We start from the raw sequence: 16,749 nt of genomic DNA on the forward strand, positions 1-16,749 counted from the left end.
TGTGATTGCAATTTAGCCATTTGCGACATGAAGTCACTCACCCCATGAATCTCCTTAGCTGAGATTTAACCATTCCATTTCTGGACTTTGGTTGAACACTGATGAAAGATGAGCTACCACACAGCGTACTTGGCTGACTGCAGTTTGGGGTTTTGGGGCACCTTGGCAGGATGTTGGAATCGAACTGCCAACCCTACAATCAGTGGTCTTAAAGCTCCCATATTATACACTTTTCGGTTCTATTTTACACCATAGTATATGGTCTTAGTGGTCCCTAATACGTTTTTCTTTAATTGTTTGCTGAAAAAAACTTTCAGATAATTTATTGTACTATGCTGATGTTCAGCTAATCTCACAATGGCCTATTTTTTAAAAAAGAGTTGCAGGTCCCCTCGTAAATATACAATCTTTGAGCTCCCCCCGCCCCCTGTCCAGAAGCGAAGCCAGATACGCCTCGCCCTCTGTCTGTCAGGGCCGTGAACCAATAAGAAATAGGGGTGTGGGCTGCACAGTGGAAGCTTCTGGCTTTACGGTTTGTGAGGTCAGAAAAGGGGATAATTCTGACTGGAGTGTTTTTGGGGGGAGGGGTGGGGGTTTCAGAAAAGGGGAGAGTGAGAAAAGGAGAGATTGTTATTTTTTTTGATATTTTGGCAGTCTCTAGGCACACCGTGGACGCATGGATATGTTGGAACACATTTAAAAAGTGCATTTAGCATAATATGGGACCTTTAATTATTTCCCCTGACCCACTTTTGGTTTGTTTGTGTGAACCTATTGAGTATCTGGCAATATAGTAGAGGTCAAATGTCTATCTGGTGTTCAGAGCGCCCTTAGCTCAGTTGGTAGGGCGTCCCCCCCATGGGCCACGGCCAGCAGCAGACCCGGGTTCGATTCCAGCCCACGGTCGTTCTCTGCATGTCACTCCTCTCTCTGCCCCATTTCACCTCTGTCTCTACACTATCAATACAAGCATAAAAATGACAAAAAAATATTGTAAAAAAAAATCTATAGGTACAGTACTGTTGACACTATTGATTGTTTCAATCAGGTGCACACATAGCCCTTTGTTCAGCAACTCTCGTTGACTCGATGATAAATCAGAGCTTTGATTGCTCCTACATTTGAAATTATTATTCTATTTGTAATATTGTGTGGTGAATAACACCTCATGCCATTTCTCTGATTAGTCCTGATTAGTCCTAATGAATGTATCGTATTTTCCGCACTATAAGCCGCACTGGACTATAAGCTGCAGGTGTTATGTTTAATAACCATATGTAAGAGTTTGTGCACAGAGCGGATTGTCGGGAAAGGGATGGCTGCTTGAGGAAGCTCCCATTTATTAACATTTCAACAAACAAGTTGCATATTTGCATAACGTATTCAAGTTTTACCATTTAGAGCAATAGTAGCTACTAGGGGTGGGAAAAAAAATCGATTTTCCGATTAATATCGATTCTCTCTCGAACGATTCTGAATCGATTCAGAAAAGTTAATAATCGATTTTTTTTTTTATATAATTTTTTTTTTTTTTTATAATTTTTTTAATTTTTTTATTTATTTTGTAAATACTAATACTTTCTGCGCCATTGCGCATGCACACCACACATGTGCGAGTTGTTTCCAATGTGGCTTCAAAAGGGCTGAGAGCAGCAAACCCATGTGACCTGCACCGGCTTTATCTCTGTTTACGTTTTTGTATGAGAGCTGAATTCCAAGCCATACTTTTTGTACAATGTGTTGAAATGACATAGAAAATAATAGATAATAGAATAGAAATCCTATAGAAACATGATTTACGAGATTAGAAATAAAATAAAACTGAATCGGTTTAGTTTTTACATACTTGTATGTACATAAAAAAAATTTGCATTGAGATGCATTGAAAATCGATTTTGAATCGAATCGTTGACCTCTGAATCGGAATCGAATCGTGAGGTGCCAAGAGATTCCCACCCCTAGTAGCTACTAGGGATGGGCACGAGTGTTTTCGCTACTCGCATTCCTCGAGGATCAATCGATTCCTCATTAAACTTTTTTCTATTTTTAGAACGCAACGCATGTCTGCAGAACAACGGTTCACTGCAATAAAGCGCTCAATGCTTATTGTCAAACAGTCACAGTTGCCATATAATATTAAGGATTTCTTTCCACAAGTTTAAAACACATTTTCTATTAAATAGATGGGCCACAATTTAAACCGATCGAGTAGGTCTGCCGTGCGGAGAAAAAAAGAGAAAAAAAAGTATGGGCTGTAGTTGTAACAAAAAAAAATAGCCTAAGTCACCATTTAAAATAAGAAGGGCAGCAAATAATATAAAATGATTGTCCTACAATTTAAATTCATATAAATACCTCACCAAAGCAGATATAGTTGTATATCCAACCGCGTAATGCTCACTCCGTGTCCGTGAATAATTACCGCGACTAATTCCTCATTAATGGAAACGTTACACCGGTCGGTTTTTGAATCTTATCCTCATATTACCTATTGAAGGCTTCTTAACTCGGAGCGAATGTGCCTGAAGTAAGCCTTGCTTCTTCTTTACTTTTCTTTCCAAGCGGAGAGTACCTTGCATGCTCACCTGGAGTCTACTCATTACTAACTGAGAGTAACAGGTGTCATCTCCCCTTTTTATAAACTTAACTTTATCATCTGCTTTGAAATAATTGGACAGTTATATTCCTGAAAATGTTCTGGAGGAAAGAGAGACCGTGTTCAGCTCAGTTTATTGCACTTGCATCAAAATATTACATTTTGTTAAACTTTTTTTTATTCGTTTTGTGCTGTTTTGTACACGTATATAACATTTTAAAATAGGGGCGGCTAGACACTAAAAAAAAAAAAAAAGATTTTCCTCATCCACCAATCGAGTTTATTTGAAACAAGGAGTACTCAAGTACTCGATTACTAACGCCCATCCCTAGTAGCTACAGAACATATACTGTGCTGTGTAATAACAGGGTCGAAAAATGGGGAAAAAGTTATAGTCCGAAAATTACGGTATATACCCTACATCTCCACTGCAATGCACCTACACTTTTTAACAGATGAATTTGAAAAAAAAGAAAGCATCGGAGTCACACAGCCAGAGACAATGAAAATATGAAAACGTAGTGTTCCGGATAGTGTTTGAAATAGAGTTTTTTTTCGTCATACTGAATCTGCTCTGAAGTAGCACTGAATATACGTCCATATTGTATTTCTTCGAGATTAGGAACTTTTCTGGTTAACACTTTTAAATAAGGCACGAGCGTTTTCATTCACCATTTTCTTGTGACTCATAGTTTAGTAGTGTGATGATAACAACGGCGTCAAGCACAATCTTCCTCTTCCATTTCAAGGCCTGGTGTCGCATATCCAACTTTAGTTTTTTCTTTTCCTTTTAAACCATTTCTCCATTGCCTCACTCTCTCTCCTTCCCCCCTCCCTTCACCTTCTCCTTTCTCACTCTTTTAATTCACTGCAAGGAGCTCGGGCTTTTTGAATATTTAAAGCGTTATTCACAAAAATCTTTTATTTAATGCTGCCTACATGCACACACTCTCAGACAGTTTTCAAAAGGCTTAGGTTACCAACGGAGCGGCGGATGTGTAAACTGTTGTTCTTAAATGGGAGTTTGCATTTCCCCCTTCTGCTTTGCGTCTGTTTTCGAATCGGCCCCTACTGCGATTCCTGAGAGCAGGGGGAATGGCTCACCTGCATATATACAGAAGAACACATGCTTTATTCAGGTGAATGCATCATTCATTTGATGCTCCTAGCTGAAGTGGATGCAGCTGAGTCATCCCGGGTTAGACTGGCGGTCGGGAGGCATCAATTAGAATGTCAGGGGTAGTAGCAACCAAAGGACATCAGCAGCTTTGTTATCCTGGAACGCTTCTTGCCGAGTTTAGTAGAGCTGGCTTCCTTTAGTTATGTGCAACCTGCACTATGAGAAGCTTGTCTCTTTTTTACCTCCCATCTCGTATTGTAGAAACAAAAGCAGGCAGTAACCCATGTTGTCTTTCTGCCCTAAAGCCATTCACACTCTTCATTGACATACAACATGAACAGACACAAAGCACTCTCACAACAGCACTGAACTGGACAATCAGATGTTGTGAGCAATGTTTTTTTTGTTGCAGTTTGCTAGTGTTTTAAGGCTGTGTTCAAGTGTTGTTTTTATGTGTGTTATGCAATGTGAATTGTTTGCACCAACCGTGAGTGGCACTCCTAATTCTGTTGTATCCTGCACGATACAATGACAATAAAGGCTCTCTACTCTATTCTAAATCAATCTGAATTTTCCCACTAAATGCCAATGACATGCTACAATTGTCTAGCACAACACTTTTTTGTCAAAAAAAAAAAATATGTCAAAAATAATTTGTGAAATCTTTCCCTCTTTTTCTGTTACACCAGAAGCTATAATCACTGTCTGACATACATTGTTATTTTTTTCTGATTATTTCTGATTCATTTTAGTCTTTTTCATTAAACTCACTCACTCACTCACTCACTCACTCACTCACTCACTCACTCACTCACTCACTCACTCACTCACTCACTCACTCACTCACTCACTCACTCACTCACTCACTCACTCACTCACTCACTCACTCACTCACTCACTCACTCACTCACTCACTCACTCACTCACTCACTCACTCACTCACTCACTCACTCACTCACTCACTCACTCACTCACTCACTCTTTCTTTTTGTGTGCCTGTGTGTGTGTGCAGAGAAAGTGTTTGGGGAGTTCCTGACCTGGGAGCTAGAAGAGGCTCTGTCCCACCTGCCTCTGAAGTCTGGCCAGGCTGTGACGCTGACCGTCAACATCAAAGTCAAGCTGGACTTCTCTGGTCAGGAGAGCCTGCTGCAGGAGTTCAATGACGGTGAGTGACGGGAAATATGATGAGTCATGCAAGCCAGCTTATAAAAAATGCTCACCGTTTACTTGTAAAGTTGAGCGACTGTGGCTCAGTTGGTAGAGCGGGTCGGCTGATGATCAAAGGGTTGGAGGTTCGATCCCCGCCCTGCCACCTGTGTCATAGTTGTTGTGTACTTGGGCAAGACACTTCACCCACCTTGCCTCGTGTGAATGTCGATAGTTAGCCTGCTATCGGTGTATGAATGTGTGTGTGAATGGTAACGTGGGAAAGGAAAACAGGTCTCCCTTGTAAAAGAGTCTTCGGTCTCAATGGGATTTACCTGTATAAATAAAGGTTAAGGAGAAAGTGTAACATATCTTTTGTAGACTGATTGTTATGCATCGCTACAGAAACTGAAACATTTGAAATACTTCTGTAGCGTTTTGATCAGAAATAATGAAAACATAGTGGTTTGGGTGCATACAGAGAGACATAACTTCACAGACTAGAATTATAGCCAACATTGGTAACACTTTACAATAAGGTTACATTAAGTAACTGTTAGTAAATATTAAATTAAGGCTGAATAAGCATTAACTAAGCATCAGGTTCAGGTTCAGGTTACTTTATTCGTACCAGTAGGTAAACTTGTGTTGCAGTTTAAAAGTGAGCTTCCGTCACACAGTTAGGACAACACATACACACAAACACAAATGGGACAGTTACATACAGTAGGTAAAACAATTAAAGTTCTCCAGTGCTAATCCAAATTTGAGCACTTAAAACTGACCAACATGATTACAATATAATAAAACCCAGACAAATTGATCTAAAAAATCAACAAACAAATAAATAAATAACACATACAAAATTAATGTTGTGCAAATTTAGCAGTTTCTACAGCTTGTTCATCAGTGTGATTGCAGCTGGAACAAAGCTGTTTTTAAAACGCTTGGTTTTAAACCTTGGGACTAAAAACCTTTTTCCAGAAGGGAGTAGCTGAAACTCATTGTGCAAAGGGTGCAAACGGTCATCTAAAATGGACTTGGTTATCCGCTGTACCTGTCTAGTGTACAGGGAGGCCGGGTTCAGCTGAGATTCTCCAATTAGCTTACTGGACCATTTCACCACCTGATTAAGTGAGTTACTGTTCTTGATTGGTTTGAGACTTCCAAACCATGAAACCAAAGAAAAGGATACAATTGATTCGATAAAAGCTCGATAAAACAAGGTCATTATGCTTTTATCCACCTGGAAGAAGAACAGTTTCCTCAGACAGTGAAGACGCTGGTGTCCCTTTTTACACACAGCAATACAATTTTCTTCAAAATTCAGTTTAAAATCAATTATTGTTCCAAGGTATTTATATGAATCCACATATTGCACCGGTTCTGTTTTTATTGTTGTGACATCGTGAGGGGAAGCATGTTTTCTAAAATCAATGATCATATCTTTTGTTTTAAATATGTTGTTTAATTGAAGATGTGACTCCTCACACCACTTCACAAAATCCTCTATTATCGGGCCATGACCAGTCTCATTTTTCTGGAGGAGACTAACAATAACAGAGTCATCTGCATACTTAATTATGGTCCTGTTTGCATATTTACTTTGACACATGTTGGTGTACAGGATGAAAAGTAAGGGTGACAGCACACATCCCTGTGGTGAACCAGTAGAGGAGCAGAGTTGGCTGGAGAGTACTCCATTAACCCTGACTCTCTGTGTCCTTTCAGTTAAAAAATCCACAATCCAGCCCACAAGATTAAAACCTAGGTTGAATTGTTCTAAAAGCCGGCTCACCAGGATGTGGGGTTGGATTGTGTTAAAAGCTAACCTTACCAACTTCTCAAAATGCTTCATTATAATTGATGTAAGAGCAACCGGTCTAAAATCATTAAGGGTTTTTGGACCACTCGATTTAGGGACGGGGACTACAACAGCATCCTTCCAGACTACAAGGGGGACATGCTGTGTCTGCAAGGATGTATTAAAAATGTAATTAAATATGGAGCTCAGCTCTTTTGCACAGAATTTAAGTAGTTGGCCACATATATTGTCAGGGCCTGTACTTTTGTTGACCTTTGTTGAGTTAAAAACATTTAAAATAGCATTTTGTGATAGTTGAAAGTGCTGTTTTTCTTTGAGTTTCAAACCAAGGTCCTGAAATTCATGGCTAAAATCAAGGGTATCAAAACGATTATAAAAGCAATTAAGAGCATCAGCAAACTCAGTGTCCGACTTGAAGTCCACTAGAGAGAGACGGTTGCTGTGTCTCTGATTCTGGAGGCCCGTTATGGTTTTCATGCTAGACCAGGCTGAGCCCAAATTATTGGCAGCCATTTTATTCTCCAAATCAGTCTTATATTTCTGTTTTGCTTTACGAATTTCAATTTTCAGCTCTTTAGTAGCCACATGGAACTCAGAGACTGATCCGCTCTTAAAAGCAAGCCTCTTTTTCTGCACATAAGATTTAACAGATTGAACTATTCACCCATGGTTTATTGTTCAGCATAACCTAATTGTTAATAAATGCTTAGTAAATGCTTCATAAACATACATTAAGCATTAACTAACTGTTATGCTTAACTAAGCATTAGTTAACAAAGCATTAACTTACTGTTGTTAATAACTAATAATTAACACTTAATGCTTAATAAGCATTCACTTAGCATTAACTAACCATTAACCGCATTAATGTAGCATTAACTAACAGTTAATTAATGTATCCTTATTGTAAAGTGTTACCCATACATTTTGCCCCCTATTGGCAAAGGTTTTTGATGATTCGACAGTTGGACAAACAGTTATGGAAGATTAGCAGCTAAGCCCCGCCTTTGCGAATACGTTTGGTCAATGTCCGCCTTGTTTCTTGACCGACATTTCTGGAATTTTATGTCACTACCCGTAGGCCGCACACCAAATGCGGTGATGTTAGGTTAAACATCCATGAAGCAGGAGTCACATGACTACATTTCAGTTTATGCAAATCAGGTCAAATCCATCATGGCATGACTTTTGTGTAAAATGTCAAGCTAATCAGATGTACAAGGCGTGAGTATGCGTTATAGTTACATGTGTTGCATATGATTACTTAACTGACCCTCTCAGCGAAATCCAATAACGACCCTCAAACCATACGCTTCAAAATGATTACAAAGTTGAATCAACGCTTCCATGGAACCAAAAGTGAACATTGTCACCTTCACGAGTGTGGGATTTATTGCAGGGCTGTTGAGTCGCCAAACTAGCATTGGGCTGCATATTGTTTATGCATGCAAATGTTTTTTTCCCCTCATTTATCTTAAAGTGGATTGCAGTAGAATTGTCCTGCTGAAGTGCACTTGTCCGATTTAGAAATGAGTGTTTTATACGCAGCTGTCTTTCAAACAGGGATTCTCCCTTATTTAAGATTCAACAGTTATAGGAGAGAGGTCTCAAGGTCTCTACACCTCCATTTCTCTTCTAGCTCCTGGCTTCCTCACTTCAATTGTCGGATTACCTTTTTTTTTCTAATTCTAATTCCTGGTTTAAGAAATCGTCTGACCTTCTCCCCCCCCCTACCTGGAAGCTCATTCATTGTGTTCTTTCTCCAGTTTTTGTCTGTTAGTTCGTGCTTAGCCTCCTTTTTCCCCCTGGCTCAATCCCGACCGCTCTACTTTCTTTAGACTGTTGAATGTCTTCACGGTTCACTGTTATATAAGGGCTGATAAATATTAATGAGCGATCGATATGGACCTGTGTGTTTTTGTGTGCCTATGAAAGTGAATACAGACGGCTGAGAAAGTAAATGTACAACACTGCATGTTTATATCAGACCCAGTGCAACTACTCTCCTCATGAAGTCATTTAAAGCAATACCGTTTCAATGTTTTAATTAGCTGAGCAATAATTAGGGCCCTGAAACGAGGAGATAAGACAGCCTTCCTGTAAACAGCAGCTCTGAATTGAGTTACTATGGTGACATTGTGGGGGTACAGTTCTTCCTGAACACATTTGATGCTATCTACACCTCAAATACATTAATTTAACCACATTAATAATGTTGTGGTTATAAACAGATATGTTTTCATTAAGGCTGCGCTTTTGTTTTGTTTTCAGTGCTGAAAACTGATGCTTTCAACAAGTCCTCAGTTGTATTGCTTGGACTACACATGCGATACATTGATTAGCCTAAGAGAAGTATTCACCACAGTCGTTTTACATCTGGAGGTGGGAATCAGTGTGTACCAGATTCACACTTTTCAGACTTGTATGGCAGTAATTGCGTTTTGACACAGCTTGGTGGTTTAATGCATTCTTTTTATGCGTCTCCGCATTCTGGATATGATTAACAAACTAAAACCATTGCCAACAAATTTGACATCTGCTGCCACTAGTTGGTTTCCTTTACAGCACCAAGGAACGGATGGTAAAACGACTGCATTTATTAAGGCTTTTATCCAAATTGCTTTACATCTGCATCTTACTTAACCATTCAGACGGTGCTTGGTCTGACCATCGGGAGACACTTTTTTGGAGTGCACAGCATCGCTAATGCTAACAGTAGAATCTTTTAAAATATATGAAAAAAATGCAACAGCTTTATCTTAAAGCAGGAGTTGCCCCAACCTATTCACATTTTTTGTTTTAGCGTTCTGTTTTAATGTTATATGAAAACCAGCAAAAGTAAAGTGGGTTAAAAAACTCAATTTAGAGGTGATATATTTTAGAAAGATAGATTAGAAGATATTTTAGATATGGACAGAGCTAAGCTAATTGTTAACCTTACGTCCTTTGGTAATGCTAATCTTAGCTAGAAAAAAGCTTACATACTGATGTTATCATATAACATATTTTGCTGCCTGTTCCTTTTGTTGCATTGTTCTTGGTAGCACCGGATAGGTCAATAGTATACAATCAGTTCTGAATAAAAAAAAAGGACGTCAGCCGCTTCCAACCCAACATGAAAGGTCTGAAAATGAATGTTAATGTGTGAGTGCAAAGGAATGAATGTCTCCACTTTGCCCAGGTAAACATTTCTATATGCACTCCTTTTCGGTCTCTCTGTTTCTCGTTTACACTTATATTTCCGGCTTACCGGCTTGAGGAGAAGTGATAGCTCACAGTTTGGATAGTGTGTGCCGGAGTCTCTTTGATATGCTGGTAAATTCAGTTAACATCAGCACTTCTTCATAATAAACAATCCTGTAAGCTCCGATGTCTAGCCAGCCCTCTTTTGACCAAGGTTTAGCTCTTTACTGTTTGTCATGCTGCGCTGCAGGTGGGAATCCGTGTGTACCAGATTCATTTTCAGACTGTTGAAAGGGAGTAAGCAGTTCAGAGGGAACATTCAAAACGGGCCCAGCCTCATTATTCACCCTCAGACCAGTTAATCCCTCACTTTGAGTCCCGCTTGAGACCACACACACCACCATGTAACCTAGGATCAGATGGGGAGTGATGTCATCACTCAGGACTAATGGGCTTTGACTTACAGCAACGTTTATATTACTGTTAAATGGTGTGAGGGTTGTACCAAATGATAGCGCTACCACGTACATTAATGTTATGGTTGTCCTTGTACCACCTCGTACAACAAAGTAACAGGGCCCAAGAAACACATTTGACTAACTAACGACACTAATTAAAAGGCGGAGAGGAAGATGCATTTAGAAGCTTTTTTTGCATCTTTTTAATTAGTTAGGGACGGGGAGATGCTTTCTATTTGTTTATCCTCAGATGACATCAGTGAGAGAATGCACCGCTGTCCTACTTGTGTAGTTGCTTTTTAAATTACTTACACTTCAGCTCTCACCAGCTGTGGCGTGTTCACGTTTAGATATCTGCAGGGTTTACCTGTCAAGTTGTTGATACAACACAACTCTAATACAGCCAATGCCTGTTTAATAAAAAGTTTTATATTTTCTCCTCTCCTCTAAAGATTTGAGTCTGGAAGGTGGAAATAAAATTCCCTCAAAGCAAATACGTCTGTGTATCGAACAAACACATCTTTGGCAAAGTTTAACATGAGTCAGCAGCACTGAGTGCTTGATTTATTAAACATTTGAGTGTGTAAAAACGTATGCAAACACAAGTACCTCACTGCCTCATGGAAAACAAATGTATTGCATCCAGAGGCAATTCTAGACTCTGTAGGGAGCCATGTAGTTGTGTTAACCAAGGTGCACCTAATTGCTTCCGGATTTATCTGTCCATGTTTGTGTTTCTCTATTCATGGCATCACAAAATATTGTTATGGAAACTACAGCATTCAGGTCTTATATTTGCAACTTCAAAATATACCCTGCTTTAGTAACCAGCAGAGTGGTATTCTGCCAGTTCCGGCTTTTGGATTTTTTTGGGGGGAAATATTTAGTAAGAGAAATGAGCTGTCATGAGCAGTGATAACCACCATGACTAAGCAGACAAATATCAGAGTGTAACAGACTTAATCCTAAGAATCCCTAATAAAACAGCAATGACTGTGAAATGGTCTCTTACAATATGTGAAAGCACCAAGGCCTGTATGTCATTGAGGTCAAGGGGAGAACAACACATTGCTAGGCATCTAATGAAAACTCCTTGTTGAATGCCTTGTGAATCTCTGCGCGCCAGACATTTGTTGCCGCAGTTGTTCATACATGATTTCCCCTCGGATTGTTAACTAAGCGTTGAGACCGACTGAAATCACTTTCTATAATAACTATAATCATTCCTCCGGATATTATATATATATATATATATATTTGTATATTCACCTAACAGATCACCTCTGTCCCGCTCTCTATACAACTGATAATAGAGATTAATGATGTGCTAACAGTTCAGCGTTGTGTGCTTTTGAATGAGCCACCGTAAGTTTGTCTTCTAACATATCTATTTAATTTTTTTTTTTTTTTTAAATTGCATTGTATTTGATATACCATTAATACAACAAGTATTAGATGTAGTAGACAACACTACAGTAGCTGTCAAATTGGCATTACAGGAGTCACAGTTACGAAACCTTCCCTTTTTTTCTGTCTTGAGTTGATATGGTCGATGAGGTGAGTCTGGGTCAAGCAGTGTTTGGATTTCATTTAATATTCTCGTGATTCTCCTCCACCTTGGACAGGATATTTAATGTTTGCACTGTACCACAGTCACATTTTCCGTTATTATTTTATTAGACATAGCTAGCCAGGCTTGTAAATTTGAGACTGCAGTGATACACAGTATATCTCGTCCACCTTCAGATCTAATATTGTCAGTTATTCCAGAAAAAGTGACATTTCCAATCTTTGCTAAACTCAAGACAAGCAGCAAGGTTTGCCGCTTATACAATTGCTGACTTGGCCAGATTCTCCCCCCTCCCCTCGAGGCTGCTAGACAGAGAACTAGACAGATAGTGATTGGAAGGAGGGGATGATTGTGAGCTATGCCATCGTCAATCACGCCACCTATTACTCACAGCGCCACGGGGGTAGGCCAGTCATATGTACTGTACCTCCTAAAACAGACTACGTACCATAACGAAGGATGCAGTTTGTAGAGTTTAAAAGCGCTTCTGTATTTTTGTTTCTTTTCCCTTTTCTACAAGACACATACTGTATCTTATCTGTAGTATATAATAATCAAATCAGTTTTATTTGTATAGCCCAATATCACAAATAGACATTTGCCTCAGAGGGCTTCACATTCCATACAGTATGACACCCTGCCCTTAGACCCTTAGCTCGGCTGAGAAAAAAACTCACAGTAAAAACCCCTTTATCGGGATTAAAAGACAGAGTAAGGGATCCCTGTCATAAGTAGAGAAAATCACAAAGGGGTCGAATCATTGACCAGATGTTTACATGGTATTACTAAAGTAAAATATGAATAGTGTGGTTGCGGTAGGACTTCAGATTCTGCCAGAGGAGAGACATGATCCACACCGTCTCGTCTCCAACAGGGAAAACTGGAAGAGGACAGACAGACAGACAACCAATGAGCGAAGCAAAGTGAACACAAAGAGTGAGCAGGTATGCGAGTAGAAAGAGTACTATCCTGCTGGACTGTGAATGAGGAACTAACGAGCAGTTCCCATCAGAAGCAGAAGTTCCTCACAACTTAGACGTGTATACGCTGTTGGGCTGTCCAGGCAAAGCTTGTTGATATTTAAACTGATTATCAATTCCTGCTCGTTCAGAGGCTCGGCCCCCCGATGTGCCTGGCCTTAACAGCTGTCGTCACTAACTACCAGTCCAAAAGCATTGATGTTACTAATGTCACAAACGCCGCCTGAAGCTAACCTCTAATTTGAGAGGTGTTGATGGGCTCAGCAGGGTTCAACATAACTTTTTTTTCCTACTGGCCCGTCGGGCCAGTGGATCCGAGTTTTACTGGCCCCTTGTATATTTTCACTGGCCCTGCACACACTTTTTTTTCTTCATAATTTAGTGTCAATAATTATAATACCTGTATTAGAAAAATAAAGAAAGATAACCAGATCTAAAGGGAATATCTATACTGTAACAGTATAGATATTCCCTTTAGATTTGGTTATTTTGACTGAGCCGCTCAGTCAAACTCCCTTTGATTACATACCCGTTTACAGAGTCTAGGCTGTGTATAAACACCAGACTTGTTTTGTGCACACACAGGACTGACAGGCAGCGGCGAACAGTGAGGAGATGTTCGCAAATTTTGACATAAAGAGTTTTTGATTCAAACTGCTGACTCCACCTTTAATCCAAAACAGTTGCTCTAGATCATACTGTGAGAGATGTCTACTGAGGCCAGTTTAGAGCCCTTTCCTTTATTACATATCAGAAAACAATCAGAGAAATAAGAGCATGAAAACCATGGTTTTATTTTTTTAAATGTTGTCATTTTTGGCTGTCTCAGTGTTCAGTGTCATGCATCACTTCAGTAGTTAATTGGACCAGTGATAAACTATTTCCAAACAGGCAGCATATTGAATCACTACTCAGACGGATTGAAGTGTCATTGGGGCGACTGCTGGTGTAAGAACTGGTCGTTTTTAATGATCATACGTCAATTGATCCCCAGCCTATCCTGTCCACATGTTTAATTTGTCCTTGAGCCAAAACTCTGAACCCCAAATTGCTCGCGGTGAGTGTGCATGTGTGTGCAAACTCACAATAATGTCACACATGATGAGCTGTATTAAATAAGGGTTAAGTGATAAGGTGGCAAGTATACAGGACGCAATGAGTGTCTAGTGGCCGGACCCTTTGTTACATTCACCCAAGAGAGAACAGAGATAGAAAACTGTTCAGACAGCAGAGCACACACGGGGGTAGGCAGAGCCTGAATCATCAGTGTAAGTAAATATCAACAAAAAATAAATCTGTGTGTTAGCGCTACCTACATATGGATTTATGGGGCTTTGTTTCTGGCTGGTAGCACTCGAAAGAGGGGTTGAGTTGAGGTTATGCTTCTTTATTTATTTTTTGCCTATTAATACAGATACACCATTATTTTCCATTTCCCTTGTTTTCGTATTTATTGCTTAACTATGAAGTTTCTGATCTGCTCCAGGTTGCTGTATACATTTTCTGAAACAAAAAATAATTGTAAACTCAACACTTCCTGCAGGTTCATTATTATTATTATTATTATTATTATTATTATTATTATTATTATTATTATTATTATTATTATTATTATTATTATTATTATTATTATTATTATTATTATTATTATTATTATTATTATTATTATTATTATTATTATTATTATTATTATTATTATTATTATTATTAATCTTTCATAACGTTGTTGTTGAGTTTTGAAAAGTCTGCGGATAAGTCTGCTTGTCTGGCGTGGACCTAATTTGCCTGAGCCGATGCACAGAGGGCCAGTCATTTCCCCCTCTCTCTTAGGGGAGATTGCAGGGCTTGGGCATGCCACTGACGTCAGAGAGCGATATGATTTTCTTTGACGTCAGGCATGGGCTCTGGGCGTCATCTTTTTCGGCGGTATGGTCTGTCTGAGTGGGCTGAAAAAGCAAGCAGCCCCCGTGGTGGTGCGGAACACAGCTGCTGATAGTGCAGCTGCTCCCGTGTCCACACTGCTTCAATCTCTCAAGGTCACGGATACACAATCCTACAGTTATTCTTCACATGCTTATACACCGTGTTCCAAATTATTGTTATTATTAGTGTCATAAACTTAAACATTTTTGTTTTTCAATTAAACTCATGTATGATATTGTATCTCAGGATGCCTTGGATCATTGAAATTAATCTCATACACCTGTGATAATTAGTTTGCCATGTGAGCCCAATCAAAGGAAAACTACTTAAGAAGGACGTTCCACGTTATTAAGAATGCCACATGTTTCAAGCAATATGGGAAAGAAAAAGGATCTCTCTGCTGCCAAAAAGTGTCAAATAGTGCAATACCTTGGATAAGGTATGACAACATTAGATATTTCACAGAAACTTAAGCGTGATCATCGTACTGTGAAGAGATTTGTGGCTGATTCAGAGCACAGACGGGTTTGTGCAGATAAAGGCATAATGAGGAAGGTTTCTGCCAGACAAATTAATCGGATTAGGAGAGCAGCTGCTAAAATGCTGTTACAGAGCAGCAGACAGGTACTTGAAGCCGCTGGTGCCGCTGGAGTCCCGCGAGCCTCAAGGTGTAGGATCCTCCAGAGGTTTGCAGCTGTGCATAAATCTATAATTCGGCCACCTAAACAATGCTCACAAGCAGAAACGGTTGCACTGGGCTCAGAAATACATGAAGACTAATTTTCAAACAGTCTTGTTTACTGATGTGTACCGTGCAACCCTGGATGGTCCAGATGGATGGAGTAGTGGATGGTTGGTGAATGGCCACCATGTTCCAACAAGGCTGCGACGTCAGCAAGGAGGTGGCGGAGTCATGTTTTGGGCTGGAATCACGAGGAGAGAGCTAGGGGTGGGAAAAATAATCGATTCTCTGATAAATTGCGATTCTCTCTCGAACGATTCTGAATCGATTCAGATAAATTAATAATCGATTTTTATTTTTATTTTTTATATTAGTACTTCCTGCGCCGTTGCGCATGCACACCACACATGTGCGAGTTGTTTACAAACGTGGCTACAAAAGGGCTGAGAGCAGCAAACCCATGACCTGCACCGGCTTTATCTCTGTTTACGTTTTTGTATGAGAGCTGAATTTCAAGCCATACTTTTTGTACAATGTGTTTTAATGACATAGAAAATAATAGATAATAGAATATAAATCCTATAGAAAGTGATTTACGAGATTAGAAATAAAATAAAACTGAATCCGTTTAGTTGTTACATACAGTGGAGGAAATAAGTATTTGATCCCCCACTGATTTTGTAAGTTTGCCCACTTACAATGAAATGAGCGGTCTATAACTTTAATGGTAGGTTTATTTTAACAGTCAAAGACAGAATATCAAAAAGAAAATCCAGAAAATCACATAAAAAAAAAGATATAAATTATTTTGCATTTCATTGAGGGAAATAAGTATTTGATCCCCTACCAACAATAAAGGATGCTGGCTCCCACAGAACAGTCCTTTAACTTTAAGAAAGTTCTCCTGATCTCAACTCGTTACCTGTATAAAAGACACCTGTCGTTAACTCTATAAAAGACACCTGTCCACAGAATAAATCAGACTACAACATCTCAATCATGGGCAAGACTAAAGAGCTGTCTAAGGACATCAGGGACAAGATTGTGGACCTGCACAAGGCCGGAATGGGCTACAAGACCATTGGTGAGAAGCTGGGTGAGAAGGAGACAACTGTTGGTGCGATTATTAGAAAATGGAAGAATTACAAAATGACCATCAATCTCCTTCGGTCTGGGGCTCCAGGCAAGACCTCACCTCGTGGGGTCTCAATGATCATGAGAAAGGTGAGGGATCAGCCCAGAACTACACGGGAGGAGCTTGTTAAT

General features: G+C 39.5%; 1 protein-coding gene across 1 annotated transcript in view; it reads left to right on the forward strand.

Annotated features, from left to right (window-relative positions):
• The window catches only part of trappc9 (trafficking protein particle complex subunit 9), a 228,972-nt gene that overhangs the window by 71,103 nt on the left and 141,120 nt on the right, over positions 1 to 16,749 (forward strand). Inside the window, exon 16 of the mRNA XM_080045758.1 lies at positions 4,729 to 4,881. Coding sequence (XP_079901884.1) covers positions 4,729 to 4,881 — 153 coding nt within the window. The remainder of the gene's footprint in view (positions 1 to 4,728; positions 4,882 to 16,749) is intronic.

The sequence above is a fragment of the Ammodytes marinus genome (genome assembly GCF_949987685.1).
Source record: "Ammodytes marinus genome assembly, chromosome: 17".
Classification (NCBI taxonomy): Eukaryota; Metazoa; Chordata; class Actinopteri; order Uranoscopiformes; family Ammodytidae; genus Ammodytes; species Ammodytes marinus.